Source organism: Aquarana catesbeiana, linkage group LG11, assembly GCF_042186555.1.
Source record: "Aquarana catesbeiana isolate 2022-GZ linkage group LG11, ASM4218655v1, whole genome shotgun sequence".
NCBI lineage: Eukaryota > Metazoa > Chordata > Amphibia > Anura > Ranidae > Aquarana > Aquarana catesbeiana.
The window spans coordinates 90,380,578-90,396,971 of record NC_133334.1 but is presented as its reverse complement, the minus strand read 5'-3'; the positions used below and the strand labels follow the sequence as shown (position 1 = coordinate 90,396,971).

The window sequence follows — 16,394 nt, the reverse complement described above, 5'->3', positions numbered from 1 at the left end:
GGAAAGTCAAAAATCTTCATCCTTTCCCGGGAATTCTCTCTTCACTCCCAAATTCAACAACTCTGAGCTGGTGAATCGGTGATTGTGAATTCTGAGACAGATCGCCAGTGACATGCTGAGATCTCAGCTTTCTAAACTGGTCGTTTCAGAGTCAGTAAATCACAGCTTCTCTGTGTGTGGTGCATACTAGCACATTATGCTTTTAAACAAGTAAAAAAAAATGTTAACATGTAAAACTGGACATTATACACTAACCTGGGATATCCTCAATATTGTCCTGATCCTCATCTTGTGACCGGGGCTCTGGAGATGCAGCAGATATGTCTTGAAGAGTGCATAGTGATGCTCTTGCGTCCACCTGCTCTGTGACAAATTGTAGAAATACCAGAGACGTGGAACATAGATGTCATCTGTTCCAGCACCAGACTTCTGGGATTCACAGATCTTGTTCAGCTCTTTTTTTAAGACAGTCCGTAAATTAGCCATTTTATTTCTCACATATTCTGGGGTTGGATTTGGGCACAACGCTTTACAAAGTTCAAGAAGTTTAGTCTGGGCCTCATGCTTTTTATCGCTGTTGGAATATTCTTTGGAAGTTACTTTCCATAAACAGGGCCTCTGTCTATACATCTCAATAAACTGGGGTAGAAAATCTGGGGAGGTAAATTTATCTGGCATGAATCCTGCAAAGTAGGCAATGCTCAACCCGATGAATTTTGCGTATTATCATTCGTTGTATGATCGTTATGACGTAGCCACGTGATCTCACATGCCTTCAGAGATGACTCCGCCCTTCTACTTCTGGAGCCATCTTCACCAGCACATGTGGTGGAGGTTGCAGAGGCCTCTGCAGCTGCAATGAAGCATCAGCGCCCAATAAAAGAAAAAGGCCACAGATTTGTCTTTTGAAGAGATGGTCACCATGGTGAAGATATTGGAAAGAAGGGATTATGGATGGCAGATTGGCGAATTATCAAAAGCCAAATACCAGGAAAGACATAATTATGCAGATGGTGGTGGAGTCCCTGTACAGCAAACATGATGTACAATGTTCCAAGGAACAGCTAAGGAAAAAGGTGGTCAGACCTAAAGCTGGGAGAGCAAAAACAACTTCACAACAAATCCACAAAATCAAAAAACAAAACAAAAAAAAAAACAAACTTACATTTAAATGCCCATCAATGCAGCCTTATCAGTGTCCATCTGCAGCCTTGTCCAGTGTCATTGCAGCCTTGCCCCAGTGTCATTGCAGCCTTGCAGTTTAAATATGGCGCCGCCGAGAGACACAGAGCCGGATGTCCTAGCACGACTGTGAGCGAAGCCGAGCGCCGCCGATATACACATAGCGGACACTCGGCTAGACTCGGCTCACAGTCACGCCCAGTCCCGCCATTGGACCTGTGTTATGTCCATCATAGGGCGGGACTGGGCGTGATTGCGAGCGAAGCCGAGCCTAGTCGAGTCCACTCAGCTATGTGTATGTCGGTGGCGCTCGCTCCGCTTACAATCAGCAGGGATCGACGTATAACACGCACCCACGATTTTCCCCTGATTTTAAGGGGGAAAAGTGCGTGTTAAACGCAGATAAATATGGTAATTAACAGCTATTTGTTTTATGGTGCAATGGTTTCCAAGTCAGAATATCTTTAAATTAGGAGGCCTTGTTTTATAAATGCTATGTTGCATTGAGATGTGCTTGTGTATGCTCATCATGTTGCTTGTTTCCTGCATTCATATGTTCTCATTTTTTCAGATCACACAGGTAGGTAAAGTCTGGACATATTTCACTATCTATACATGTCCTACCTCTTTTTGCATAACAAAACTTATTTGCATTTTTTTACTTTGTATTATTGTGATTTAAAATGTGGATATTGCTGTGGATTTTTTTTTTTTTTTAACTCAGAGAGACAAAGGAAATCTGCTTTGACTTCTGTTCCTGAGACTGAAAAGTGTGATGTCATTCCACTGCAAATTGACAGCAGAGATGTCCTTGCTTTACCAACATCTGAATGTGATTTGGAGCTACAAGATCCTATAGCATTGTCCAGGGAGATTACTAGCAGCACAGGTATGTCTACAAAAACACAGTACATGCACACAAACTTTGATTTTTTTGCAGCTATATTTACAGTACTTTTTGTTTTTACAGTCAACCCACCCTCTGAAGAGAACACTATGGATAGGTTCACCCCACAGATGTCATCTTCTACCATATTAAATTGCACAGCTAACTTGGAAAAAAAGAAAGGATCATGTGTGCTCTGTAAATTAAAAAAACTTTAGTGGATGTTGCTGAAACCCTTGCTAAAAGTTTAAATATGTTAATGATACTTTTTTGGTGTTTTTGAAGAGTGTTAAATGTTTTATGATCCATGGCATTTTTTATTTTTTAAGGGTATACTTTATTGAAGTTTTTTGCACTTGCCATTTGTCACTTTTGTATGACATTTGATCTGTGCATCCATGGCTCAGATCTCAGAAGTGTATGTGCCGCCTTTCAAAATATCTGCAGCGCATGAACCACATGTGCTCCTTTTCCATGCTCATGTACAAAGGAAGGCATACTATCTGCAATTCTTGTTTTAAAGAAAGCTATTACAGGGGGTCCCCGAGTTACAAACAAGTTAGGGACTGTAGGTTTGTTCTTAAGTTGAATCTGTTTGCAAGTCGGAACAGGTACATTTTTTAAGTGTAGCTCCAGCCAAAAAAAATATTTTTAAGCTTTTTGGATAGCATAGGGAAGGGTTAACAGCCCTGTAACATTTGTTTTGCTGTGAGTGCCCCTGTTCACAAGATTTCACCTCACTTTCTGTCTCAATGACAATTGGATTTAGAAAATTTTGGGTTGTTGTGGAAACAAGCCTTGGTGATAAAGCATCAGTGGAGGTAACCTTTTCCCCATAATAGCTCTTACAGGAGTGAATTTCCCTTCCTAGGGGTAGATTTCCTCTCACTTCCTGTTGTCTCCCTCCGTTTGTAAGTAGGAGTCGTTTGTAAGTCGGATGTTTGTAACTAGGGGACCCCCTGTATTATGGAAATTATTGCTAAAGTTTTTGGGAACAAATATTACAGTAAAAATCATTGAAAGGTCTGGTTTGAACACAAAAATCGGTGATAACTAAGAGATAGAGAGAATATATATATATTATATATATATATATATATATATATATATATATATATTTTGTAAGAATACTTTTCCAAAAAAATATCATTGTGTAAACGCATTCAAAATTTTTTGCTATGTTGCTGGATTCTCCTTTGCAATAAAGTTTTATTACTGCAGTAATTGCTGTTTTTTTTGGTTAGGTTATCTTTCTCATGCTTTGTTTTTACTCATCAATGACGTTTTAAGGATAATCGTTCATTTTAGGAATCGATGTTCGTGCAAAAATCTGAACTTCAGGGTACTTCTTTATGTCATGCGCATTACACACAACGATTTATTGCTGCCCGAGAATCACATTAATTTGACGATATGTTGTTCATATGGCAAAATATTTCCAAATTTGTCCTTTTGTCAAAAAAAACCTCACTACCGATTAACGTTTTGTGCCTATTAACTGGCCAGTAAATGAACAAACTGTCCAAATGACCGATTTTCGGCCGATTTTTCGTCTAGTGTATGGCCAGCATAATACATTACTACTTAATACAAAAGACTGAAAGGTGTCTAATTTTTAAATTCATATATTAACATGTTCTAATATACAAGCTAAATAGGTAAGCATGTAATTGTCAAAGATTTTAATAGAAAGACCGTCAACATCAAACAGGTTTTTGGATAAAGATTATCTTACATGTCATTCTGCCATGACACTGCCCCCCCCCCCACTAGGGCTGGGCGATTTTCCTAAAAAAAAAAAAAACTCGATTCACAATCAGTGTTTTTTTTGTGGACACCGCGCTGGTCCTGAAGAGCTGTGGGCAGGAGTTTTTAAGGCGAGGCCGCAGCTTCGACCTAGGCTGGCGCGTCCGGCGCCACAGCCTCGCCTAAAAACACCTGCCCGCAGCTCCTCGGGACTGGCGCGGTGAAAAATAAATAATCGACAAAAAAAAAAAAAAATCGATTCGCGTAAATTTTGAATCGATTTGACCTCTCAACACGATTCAAGATTTAAAATCGATTTTTTTCCCCAACCCTACCCCCGATCCACAAAATAACTTTGATAATCCAGCCGGCATTGATGGGCACTTTGAGTTGGCAGCCTTGGATGTGCAAGAGCAGGTGGTGTTAATGCATTCATGGTGGCATTACTGTTATCACGCACAGGTTGGATACATTGATGCTCCTCTGTCGTTAGGATTTTCAGAAGACACAGCTGTAATATAGGCCTGTGCATGTCTCCGCAGGCAATTATGCAATATACAGCAACACAGCACAAGATTGTCTATTTTTTGTAATGCCAGACTGATTGTTATTTGGAAAATGCAGAAACGGTTGGCCATTATACCAAATGCGTTTTCAACCACTCTCCATGCCCTGGACAAACGATAAAGATCCTCTGTTTATGGGTCATGTTCCTCATGGGGAAGGGCTTGAGGAGGTGGTCTCCCAATGCGAACACATCGTCTGCAACGAAGTTGAAGTTCAGACCTTCCAATGTTACTTGGGGGGGGCGGAAGATTCAGGGATCCACTCTGAAGGAGCTGGTAGAACTTAGTGTGTTCTATCACACTTCCATCTGATTTGGGTCCGTTTTTGCCAATGTTCAAATATAAGAATTCATAATTGGCATTTACAATGGCTAGCATAATACTACTAAAAAAAAAAATTAAAAAAAACACCTTTATAAAATTGTAGAAGTATGACCTAGACTTTGGGGGTGGTGCTATCCTCACGTGCTTCCCATCTATCGCACCACCACAGTTCGGGAAGTTCCATTATTCATAAAATTTTTGGGCCACCTCCATCCATTCCGCTGTATTGGTTGGAAACTATAAGGAAAAAGGGAGAGATAGAGAGTCAATAATTCTGATACTCTATGCCAATATTTTTTTTTTTTTTTTTTTTTTTTTTAGCCAAGGTTTACAAATGCTGCGGGCTTGCAAACGCGTTGAACTGAACTTGTAGGTTTATTTACCGCATGTTAGTCTGACTTCAGGGGTAATTTGAGTGACATCTGTGCGGGTCCTGCCCAGATAGCTATTTAAAAATCGCACCTCAACATGACAAAAGCAGTACACAGTAACAACTTTTTGGAATTGGTGCAACACTGCATTGTGGATATCGCACCGATTTGGACTGTGCCCTTGCTGGCAATTGCTGCCAATTTGGCATGCTATTCGACAGGTGATATTCTGAAAATAACTTTATAATAAAAGCCACTATACCTTGATATATTCATCCTCAAGTGTCAGGATGAGAGCTGTACAGGTGTCCGGGATGATCTTGCCAAGTGCCTGTGGAGATGCTTCTGTGGTGAACTTCAGGTCCTGCAGACTGCGTCCAGTTGCCAAGTAACGTAGGGTGGCTATGAGTCTTTGTTCTGCACTAATAGCCTCTCGCACGACAGTGTCCTGCTTCTGGATATGCGGTGTAACCGCCCTTAACAAGTCTTGGAAGCACTCATCATTCATTCTTAAATAAATTTTGAAAATCTTCTGGATTGTTTTCTTGGAGATCCTTCAGCAAAGATATGTGGGAGTACTTTTCCCGGTTGAGCAGCCATTCTTTTGTCAGTGTCCTTCTTCGATTTCTTTTTATGCTTGAGGACATTTTGTATGGCCAATATTCCAAGCATGGATAATGCCATGTTGGAATTTTGCAAGGAAATACCCATCGTTACCAAAACGACCGTGCTAGTCAGAAAGACAAGTGAGAACGACCGTGCTAATCAAAACGACTGTGCTAATCAGAACGACCGTGCATCTGAAAAGACACAACTCTCGGTCGTCTATGCTGCGGGCGTGACTAGATAGGGTCACACGTACATTACATCACCACGCTCCACCATTGTTACGCAAGCAGGGCGGTTATTTCTCGTCGTTCGAGCTTTTTCGAGAGCATACAACTATTCCCTACCCGATGCGACCAGCAAACGGGGAAAGTCATACGATATTTGGATCATGCATACGGGCCATAAGGCTTCGGAACTCCAGTGAACGACGTGGAGAGCCATTATCCACAAATGGAGACAACTTAGAACAGTGGTGAACCTTCCCAGGAGTGGCCGGTCTACAAAAATTACTCCAAGAGCATGACAACGACTCATCCAGGAGGTCATAAAAGAACCCAGAACATCTAAAAGAACTGCAGGCCTCACTTGCCTCAGGTAAGATCAGTGTTCATGATTCAATAATAAGAAAGAGACTGGCCAAAAATGGCATCTATGGGAGAGTTCCAAGGTCAAAGCCACTGCTGACCAAAAAGAACATAAAGGCTAATCTCACATTTACAAAAAAAAAAAAAAAAAAAAAAAAATTTTGATTATCCAAGACTTTTAGGCAAATATTCTGTGGACTGATGAGCCAAAAAAAACTTTTTGGAAGGTGTGCATCCTGTTACATCTGGCATAAAACTAATACAGCATTTCATAACAAGAACAGCATACCAACAGTCAGATATGGTGGTGGTAGCGTGATGGTCTGGAGAGGCTTTGCAGCTTCAGGACCTGGACTAACCATAATTGATGGAACCATGAATTCTGAGCTCTACCAGAAAATCCTAAAGGAGAATGTCCAGCCATCAGTTCGTGACCTCAAGCTCAAGTGCACTTGGGTTATGCAGCAGGACAAGGATTTGAAACACAACAGCAAGTCCACCTCCAAGTGGTTCAAACAAAGCAAAATTTAGGTTTTGGAGTGACCTAGTCAAAGCCTGGACTTAAATCCAATTGAGATGCTGTATCATGACCTTACACAGGCCGTTCATGCTGGAAAACCCTCCAATGTGGTTGAATGAAAACAATTCTGCAAAGGAGAGTGGGCCAAAATCGCTCCACAGCAATGTGAAAGACTCATTGCCAGTTATCGCAAACGATTGATGGGTGGCACAACCAGTTATTGAGTTTAGGGGGCATTTACTTTTGCACATAAAACCAGGCAGGTTTGGACAGCTTTTTTGCCTTAATAAATTAAACCATCATTTAACACTGCATTTTGTATTTACTCGGGTTATCTTTGTGTAATAATAAAATATGTTTGATGATCTCAGTCATTTAAGTAATCAAATATGCAAAAAAATTAAAAAAAAAACTTTCTCACAGCATTGTGTGTGTGTTTATTATATATGTTTTTTTTCCCTCTTTTTCTATCTAGCATTTTATTTAAAATTATGTATCTTGGTAGGGAGCCCCTGAGTGGAGAAGAATCATCTTCCTATAGATTGCCACATCACATGTTGGAGAACGTGTTCTCTCTTTACCAATACATTAAAGATTTTTTTCTTACAGTGTCCCCACAACATGCATAATTTTTATTCTACAGGACTAGGACTGCGGATGTAAAAAGGAAATCATCCTGACAGGTCTTAACTATTAAGCAATTTTAGATGTAAAACTTATTACACAACTATAGGGCTTGGTTAAATAAGCATGTATGCAAGTGACAAAGCAAGGTGTCTAAATGTGAGGTGACAAATTAAAAATCTGCTGACTGTTCTATGTAATTTTTCTTTTCAACAGGCATAAAATATAATAATAGCAAGGCTTCAGTATACTGCATCCATTTTCCAAACCAACTATATCTTGCTTTATGGGCTGATGAGGCAAAAACAGCAAAGTGCAGTAAGCCATAGCAACCAAAACAATTTTCAGAAGCCCACTTTCTAATTGGTTTCATTCTCCCTGCAGCACGATCAGTCCAGTGATATTTATTTTATCTCCTGACCAAAGTGACTCAAGAATTCTTGTTGCTATTCAAAAAAAAAAATGAAAATATCCTTTTTCTTGTTTACTATTTGGATGAAATGAACAATCTGCTTGTCACGAACCAAAACAAATCTGCCTTTCCGAGTTTTTGCTTATGAGGCTGGTTCATGCTCCCCCCCAAGAAGCATTTCTGATGGGTTCGGGGGGGAGGGGGTACGTCTGCATCATAGTAACGTCAAGATAAATAGGAAGTATTCAGAATTATTTAAAGAGGATAATGGAAGGTCTAGAAAGCATCCTACACACTTAGGATTTACTGGAAATAAACATACACATAAGAAAAAGGTGCTTGAGATTAGGTGACACTCAGCCAGTCCCCTTCATTCCCCTTGGTCCTCATCTGCAGCCTGAGAGGATCCCTCCATTGGTCAGCCAATGTAATATGTTCAAGATATGCAGTCCAGTGATGTGGACATCCAGAAGAAGGACCTATCAGGAAGTGACCAGAGAGAGAATGACACAAGGCTGGAAGATCCGTGACCACAGCAACACAGGGATTTAAATGATTTTTTTTTTTTTGGCAATCTGGCAATCGGGGGGGGGGGGGGATGGATTGAGGGTTACATTTATCCTAGAGTTACCCTTTCACCAACTTAAAAACTACTGGTAAAAAGACAGAAATACCAAGTGTTTTAAATGCCTACTTACAGTGTTTTTCCCCCCTTCCATAAATTACATTTTATCCACTTGCAACATGCCTTTGAACTTGCTATAAAATGTACGGTAAGTACCCTAATAAATAAATTCCCTACTTCCTTCTGCGTTTTTTTTTCATAGAATTTTTAATTAAAACTCCAGAAGTCACAGCCCCCTCCTTTCTTATACATCATAGTCCTCTTCTCATCTGGAAGTTTCTTACTACTGTCTATGCTGGCCCAGCGCCTCCATTCCTCACAACTTAACCTTTCATGCAACTGCCAAGGAAGGAGTGAAAGGAAATACTACAGAATGTTGTCTGCTGACATCACATCCAAGATAGCAGTGCCCAGCAGCAGTCTCAAGGCTTTTGGATGTTTACACAAGGAGAAATATTATAGGCAAATTACATGAATACAATATATCAAATTAAATTACATATGATCTCCGAGGATGATTTTTTTGTGGGCTTCATTCACACGACTGTGTAGGGATGTACATGGTCAAGAATATGCACATTAATGTGACAAGTAGCACAGACAGATACTATTAGCCCCTGCCAGCCAGCCTCCACAAATCAAAGACCACCAGACATGAGATCTCGGCTGTTAAGCAATTACACATGGGTAGGGACAGAAGAAGAGCAGTCCTAAACTTAAACCGTTTGCACCCAAAGTGTTCTGTGAATAGACCAGGGGGGAGGAAGGGCAGATAAATGGCAGATCACTTTACTGTATGAGAGCTGGGGACTCTTGGCCACAGTGCCAGAAGAGTGGTGACTGTAATAACTAGCATCAGTGAAGATAGAATATTTACACTGCTCAGCAGCTATCAAGACCTTAGGATTACCATTATCATGAATACAGAACTACAAGTTCTAAAGTGTCTGATAAGTCAAATAGGACAAATGAAGGTTTGTACTTTTAATGCTGCTGGAGTACCATTCGTTTCCTACATGGTCCCCTAGATAGGTCTTACCAAGACACCAGCTGCTCACATGTATTAGTTAGTTCCTCCTTCCTGAAGTTAGGATCAACAGTTCATGCACTTCCCTGCCAGTCCATAAAACAGTGAGGCCCTTGTCACAAGCCACAACACAGCACTTTACCAGGACAGGGTACAACTTTGCACAAGCACATTAACTGCTTCCCAATATTTATAGCAGAACTCCGGACAAAAAAATACAAGTTAAAAATGCATAGCCCACTAAAAGAAAATAAATAAATAAAAAAGTTACAGCTTTTGCTGCAATAGTAACCAAAAAAAAAGAGCTTCAGCGCCCCCCCCCCCCCCCCCCCCCCCCCGAAACAAAAAATTAAAAAAGTCAGCAGCTACAAATACTGTACCTGCTGACTTTTACTATTAGGGCACTTACCTGTCCAGGGATCCCGCAGTGTCCTCACCCAAGGCGATTCTTGAGTTGGCTCTCGGGTGCTGGCGCTGCCATCCTGGGTAAGGGAAACTGGCAGTGAAGCCTTGCGGCTTCACAACCAGTTTCCTACTGCCCATGCCCGAATTGTGCTGTGCTTTCTCAATGGGCCGGCTGCAGCGAGGGCCAAACTTGCAGCTGAGTTTGTTGCTGCGAACTCAGCACAAGGTGTGAAATGTGGCACCGGAGGGGGGAGGCAGGCAGGCGGAGCTCCGTTTTAAATCCAGGTTTCCATTGCAGTACTTTTTCTTCCACTAGAGATCCTCAGTATGATGGCCAGCAATATTCAACCCACCCCCCTCTGAGCCTTGGACATCCCGACCTGTTACTGGACAGTGGAAAGAAAAGCAGCACAGTGATCAACTCATCTGTCACTCTGTTCTCTCCTCCTATCAGCACATGAACTGATTGGCTCCTTGTACGGCTTCTTTCTGTCACACTCCAGCTCTGCAAGAAGCTGATACCAGCTCATATTTTAGGTACCCACTCTGCTTGCTTTAAAAAAATAAATAAATAAAAGTGTTAATTGATATATTAATGATTAAAGATCAGCATTATTGTGGGTCTTTAAAATCTGCCTAGAGCTCAGCACTGATTTTTTTACCCTGAAAAAAGTCACTACATCCAGGGACAGGGGCCTTAACAATACAATGCATACAGCATGAGAGAAGTGCCATGTGTCTACAAGTGCTGCATTTGTTAAAATTCTAGTCAAATGACTAGCACTTTACTGCACAAGGCTGATAAGGTCAGTTATAACAATAGTCATCTTATTTGTTAGCTGCCTGAGTGTGGCAAGTGAAAGAATGATTTTTTTTTTTTTTTTTTTTTTTTTTTTTTAAGACAAAAAAAAAATAATAAAACAAAATCCCTTCTGTGAATGATAATGTACACTCTGAACACTCATGACTGCTCCTGAACCAAATGACACAACAATGATGTTCTAGAAGTAACTTTAACTGCAGTCATTATTTTATCTCTCAGTGATGTACATATTAAAGAGGAACGAGACCCTTCAAAGCCTTTAGAGTCAAGGAAGCTGCCCTCTTAGACTCTGTAAGATCTTACCCTTGCCATTGGGGTGCATGTGTATGATTTGTGGTGGTTTGACAGTTCAGTTGAGAACTGACATAAGCACATTGCAACCTTGACAGTTATCACCAGAGGTATGAACATAACCAATTTAGGAAACTATTAAAGTGGTTGTTATCCCTTATGCCTCGTACACACGGTCGGACTTTCTGGGAAGCTAGGTCCGGCGTTCTTGCCGCCGGACCACCGCCGGACTTTCTGAACGGACAAGTTTTGAGCGTTGAACGTGACTCGGGTACGACGGGACTAGAAAAGGAAGTCAATCTCGCTGCTTTTATCGACGAGATTGACACCTTGCGAGTCCCGTCACGGGGCATCCCAGGCCCTTAGGTCTGGTATGGATTTTAAGGGGAACCCCCTACGCCGAAAAAACGGCGTGGGGTCCCCTCCAAAATCTATACCAGACCCCGATCCGAGCCCGCAGCCTGGCCGGTCAGGAAAGGGGGTGGGGATGAGCGAGCATACCCCCCCTCCTGAACCGTACCAGACCGCATGCCCTCAACATGGAGGGGGGTAGGTGCTTTGGGGGAGGGGAGCGCCCTGCGGGGCCCCCCCACCACAAAGCACCTTGTCCCCATGTTGATGAGGACAAGGGCCTCTTCCCGACAACCCTGGCCGTTGGTTGTCGGGGTCTGCGGGCGGGGGGCTTATCAGAATCCAGGAGCTCCCTTATCCCGGCCCCCCCACCCTATGTGAATGAGTATGGGGTAAATGGCACCCCTACCCATTTACCTAGGGAAAAAGTGTCAATAATAAAACACACTACACAGGTTTTTAAAGTAATTTATTAGACAGCTCCGGGGGGGGGGGGGGGTCTTCTATTGACTTCGGGGGTCCCTCCAGTTCCTCTTCTCCCCGTGTCTGGTTGGTTCTTCCCCGCTCTCTCTGGACTCTGCTCCCGGTGTTTCAGTTCTTCCGACGGCTCCTCTGCTATCTTCATGCCGCTCTTTTGCTAGCGGGGGCCCGGACTTCTGGCTTCTTCCCTCTTCTCTTCTTCTGATGTTGACACGACGCTCTCTCCAGCTGGAATGCTCTCTGTTTTAGGGGGCGTGGTCACCGGGTGATGTTGACCGCACCCCCTAAAATGTCACAGTCCCAGCATGCCCAGAGACTATGACGGCATAAGGGGGTGGGGTCTCCGCCTATATAAAAGTCACATCGGAGCATTTAGAGAGCATTCCAGACGGAGAGAGCGTCGTGTCAACATCGGAAGAGAAGAGGGAAGAAGCCGGGCCTCTGCTAGCAAAAGAGCGGCGTGAAGATAGCAGAGGAGCCGGCAGAAGAACTGGAACACCGGAAGCAGAGGCCAGAAAGAGCGGAGAAGAACCAACCGGACGCCGGGAGAAGAGGAACCGGAGGGACCCCGAAGTCGGAAGAAGACCCCCCCGGAGCTGTCTAATAAATTACTTTAAAAACCTGTGTAGTGTGTTTTATTATGGACACTTTTTCCCTAGGTTAATGGGTAGGGGTACCATGTACCCCATACTCATTCACATAGGGTGGGGGGCCGGGATCTGGGGGTCCTCTTATTAAAGGGGGTCCTCTTATAAGCCCCCCGCCCGCAGACCCCGACAACCAATGGCCAGGGTTGTCGGGAAGAGGCCCTTGTCCTCATCAACATGGGGACAAGGTGCTTTGTGGTGGGGGGGCCCCGCAGGGCACCCCCCTCCCCCAAAGCACCCACACCCCATGTTGAAGGCATGCGGCCTGGTACGGTTCAGGAGGGGGGGGGGGCGCTCGCTCGTCCCTACCCCCTTTCCTGACCGGCCGGGCTGCGTGCTCGGATCGGTGTCTGGTATGGATTTTGGGGGGGACCTCACGCCGTTTTTTCGGCGTAGGGGGTTCCCCTTAAAAACCATACCAGACCTAAGGGCCTGGGATGCCCTGCGCTCGCCGCAATAGGAAAATTTTTTTTCCTATAGCAGCGAGCACGAGATGCAGTACCCTGCCCTTGCGTCGTATCTGGTCCGTCGGACCACATACAGACAAAAAGGCTTTCCGTCAGGAACTGAGTCCGGTGGAGTTACGACGTAAAGATTTGAAGCAGGCTTCAAATCTAAAGTACGTCGGATTTCTGACCGAAAGAGTCCGTCGGAAGTCCGATGCAGACCACACACAGTCGGATTGTCCGTAGGATTTGGTCCGGCGGCGTCCGTCGACAAGTCCGGTCGAAAAGTCCGACCGTGTGTACGAGGCATTACATGTACCCAGTGAAGTCAATGTCCTCAGGTGATATACAGAGATGAAACAAATCCTCCTACATATGTTGTACCTGTCTAACTGCAGTCTTCCCTTCTCTACATCCATACAAAGTTCAGAATTTACAAAGCTGAAGTCACACAGCACAGAGGAACAGAGCTGAGGGTGTCAATCAGCTGGAGGTCCCTCTCCTGTCACCATTTTTCTCTAGGTGTCAGGAAAACTTTTTTTTTTTTTTTTTTAACACACATCCACTGTAGGAATATATTAACACTACTGAAATGTGTCCCCAGCAACTCTGACATTTACTCACCCCCCATACAGTGTGGTCAGTGCAGGACATCCAGTGCTGAGAGTTACAATTCTGGTTGGAGTACTCAGATCAGAGTGTCTTTCACACTCCGGCTCCTCCATTCAGTAAACATCTTGTATTCTATTCAATTAATGCAGGGCACTCTGTGATTAGAAAAGGGGAGATTGTGGTGTTCATCAATCTCCCCTCCTCTAATCACAGAGTGCCCTGCGTTAATTGAATAGATGTTTACTGAATGGAGGAGCCGGAGTATGAGCGACCCTCTGATCTGAGTACTACAGCCAAGACTGTAAAGGCTCGCTCACACTTGTGGTAATCACTGAATTCCCTCTGTAAAGTGATCTGCAGTGGACAGATTTTCAGAGGGCAGTTGACAAGCGGCTGGGAGGTGAAAGGTCACCTCCTCACCACCTGTTGTAACCCTAAAAAGCACCTGAACGGGTCATGTTTTTCAGTGGTACTACCTGCCCACTGCAAAGGGGGGGGGGCATTTTTGCCGTAACCACAATGGAAAGCATTGAACCATATGTACAATCGGGAGTAGCTGCATGTTCTTTGGGTGGGAGGTAAAACTGTGGCTCAATGCCTGCCTTTCTCTGCTCCCATGTGAATGGGGCCTGGCTCTGAGTGGTAGACATCCATCGCTGTGGCCTAGACACATGGCGCGCGCGCACACACACAATATATATATATATATATATATATATATATATATATATATATGGTATTACAGAACATAGTACTAATGGAAGTATTACAGAACATATGTCACAAATCAGCCTTTGTCTGGAGTTCTGCTTTAAGATCAGATCATATAATGAGGTGAGTGCGGTAAGTAGGTATAGAATGTACACAGGGAGCTTATTAGGAATGTGAGGGTCCTGCACAAGAGTCCATTAGTGTGTGTACAGACAGTCCTGTATACACAGCACTGGGGTCCAGTCATGGCTGGGCTCCCCTCACACTACAGATGATAAACACCGATAACAGAGACCATGTTACACTGCCAGCCCTCCTCCCTTCCCCCGCTCACCGGTCCCCGCTGGGTGCTGACACTGGTCGCCATGGCTCTCGGGCGGCTCCTGCCTGCACTCTGCTCTCTTCTCACACACTTCCTGCACCGTCTGACACTCAGTCAGCTGACCTGGTGAGCACTGCGCAGGCGCACACCACAGCCAACCACTACCGGCGAAAACTTTATCAGCACGAACAAGAAGATCCCACTGCTGACCCCTAGCGGCGCACAGCTCCGTCCATTGCATTACAAGGGATTTCCAGACGTTCGGAGTGACGTAGCAGTGTGCGGGCGATGCCGTCATGTATGTGTGGGGGAACGCCTCATCCTCAGGACAGGGTGGAGGATGTGACATATAAGAGTTTTATTGTATAGAAACCCGACACGTTATTGGCATTTCAAGAGTCATTTTTAATGCTTGTAAAGCTCAAGTTTAGAGTAATAGGAGGTTATAACTTTTGTCAGTTATTTTTGCTATCTTTGCATAACAGGGGAGATTTCCATTTACTTCCTATCTAATAACCAAAACAGGAAGTGAGAGGAAATCATGGGATCCCTAGTTATCACCAGACCTAGCACCCCCTTTGGAAGATTTTCTGTACTGGTGACAACCTAAAGTGTGGAATTTTCTTTTACTTTCAATGATAATGGTAAACATGACAAACACAGAGGATGAATCTCTCCAATGGGGACACAGACTGCAATAAAAATCTGACAGGAGTTCTAATCCCTCTCCACTCTATCCAAAACCAAAAAATCTTACCCTTTATTTATACTTTAACTGCTTGCCGACGGTATACTGTGTGTGTGTGTGTGTGTGTGTGTGTATATATACATATATATATATATATATATATATATATATATATATGTAGGCTCTCCTGTGCAAAATCACATACCTGTATGTGATTCTGCACTTCCAGCTCTGGAGCAATCACAGCGGGAGCCAATCAGTGGGGCGATGTCTGCTGGGACCCGCCGATTGTTCCCGAGAGAAAGAGAACAGCAGTCTGCCTATGTAAACAAGGCAGATCACCATTCTGTGAGAAGGGGAGGTAGAGGTCCTGTTTTTCTGCTAAGAAGGAACACGGATCTCTGTCTTCCCGTAGTACAAGCACCTCCCACACAGTTAATAATCTAGGAACACATTTAAGAGGTAGTAAAGTATTCCTCTTTAATTGTACCCACAGGTAAGACTATAATAAGACTTACCTGTAGGTACTGTAAATATCTCCTAAACTTGCACCATTTAGGGCATTGGTAGGAACCCCCGCACTGGTGTTGCAAGCGTCACACAAAGCCTCTTCTACCGCCACTCGACTCCCTCCTCATCAGCAGAGCAGCGCAGGGAAGTGTCAGTGAGACACTAATACATTCCAATTGCAGAATTCCCCACACCACACCTGCACTGGGGGGGGGGGGGGGGGGGGGGGCTGTGCTGCCACACATTGTAAAAAATGGGAAACATTGTTTTATTCTCTAACTTTGCTGTAGCTGCGATCGTCAGCTTTTGTGATGAGGAGGAGATTGGGTAAAATTCTGCTGGGGGGGCGGTCCCTCTTTCCAGGAGGAGGAGGACTGTTATTGGCCAGTGCTAAAGCCAATCACAGTCCTGCTAGCCCTGCCCACCATCTGGAGGAAGATGACTCGCTTGGTTGCCACTACCAATCTCAGAAAGAAGAGATTTCACTGATTGAGAAAACCCCAATCAGGTGACAGTTTGTGGAATTACTGTTGAGCTTCTGGGAACTTTGTTGAAATTATTCCTGAACCTTTGCGTCATTTACTACCCGGCACTCTGTGTCCCTTTAAGACACAGCCAGTATTCAGCACAAT

The 16,394-nt window shown here is 43.8% G+C and overlaps 1 protein-coding gene across 3 annotated transcripts in view; it reads right to left on the bottom strand.

The window, feature by feature from the left end:
• TOLLIP (toll interacting protein) overlaps nucleotides 1–14,701 on the bottom strand; it is a 149,280-nt gene extending 134,579 nt beyond the window's left edge. For all 3 annotated transcript variants that reach the window (XR_012236544.1, XM_073604734.1, XM_073604736.1), the window contains exon 1: nucleotides 14,577–14,701. Coding sequence is in view for 2 of the 3 variants with exons in the window: in XM_073604734.1 (XP_073460835.1) it covers nucleotides 14,577–14,609 (33 nt within the window). In the remaining variant the exon portion in view is untranslated. The remainder of the gene's footprint in view (nucleotides 1–14,576) is intronic.
• Between the last annotated feature and the right edge of the window lie 1,693 nt (nucleotides 14,702–16,394).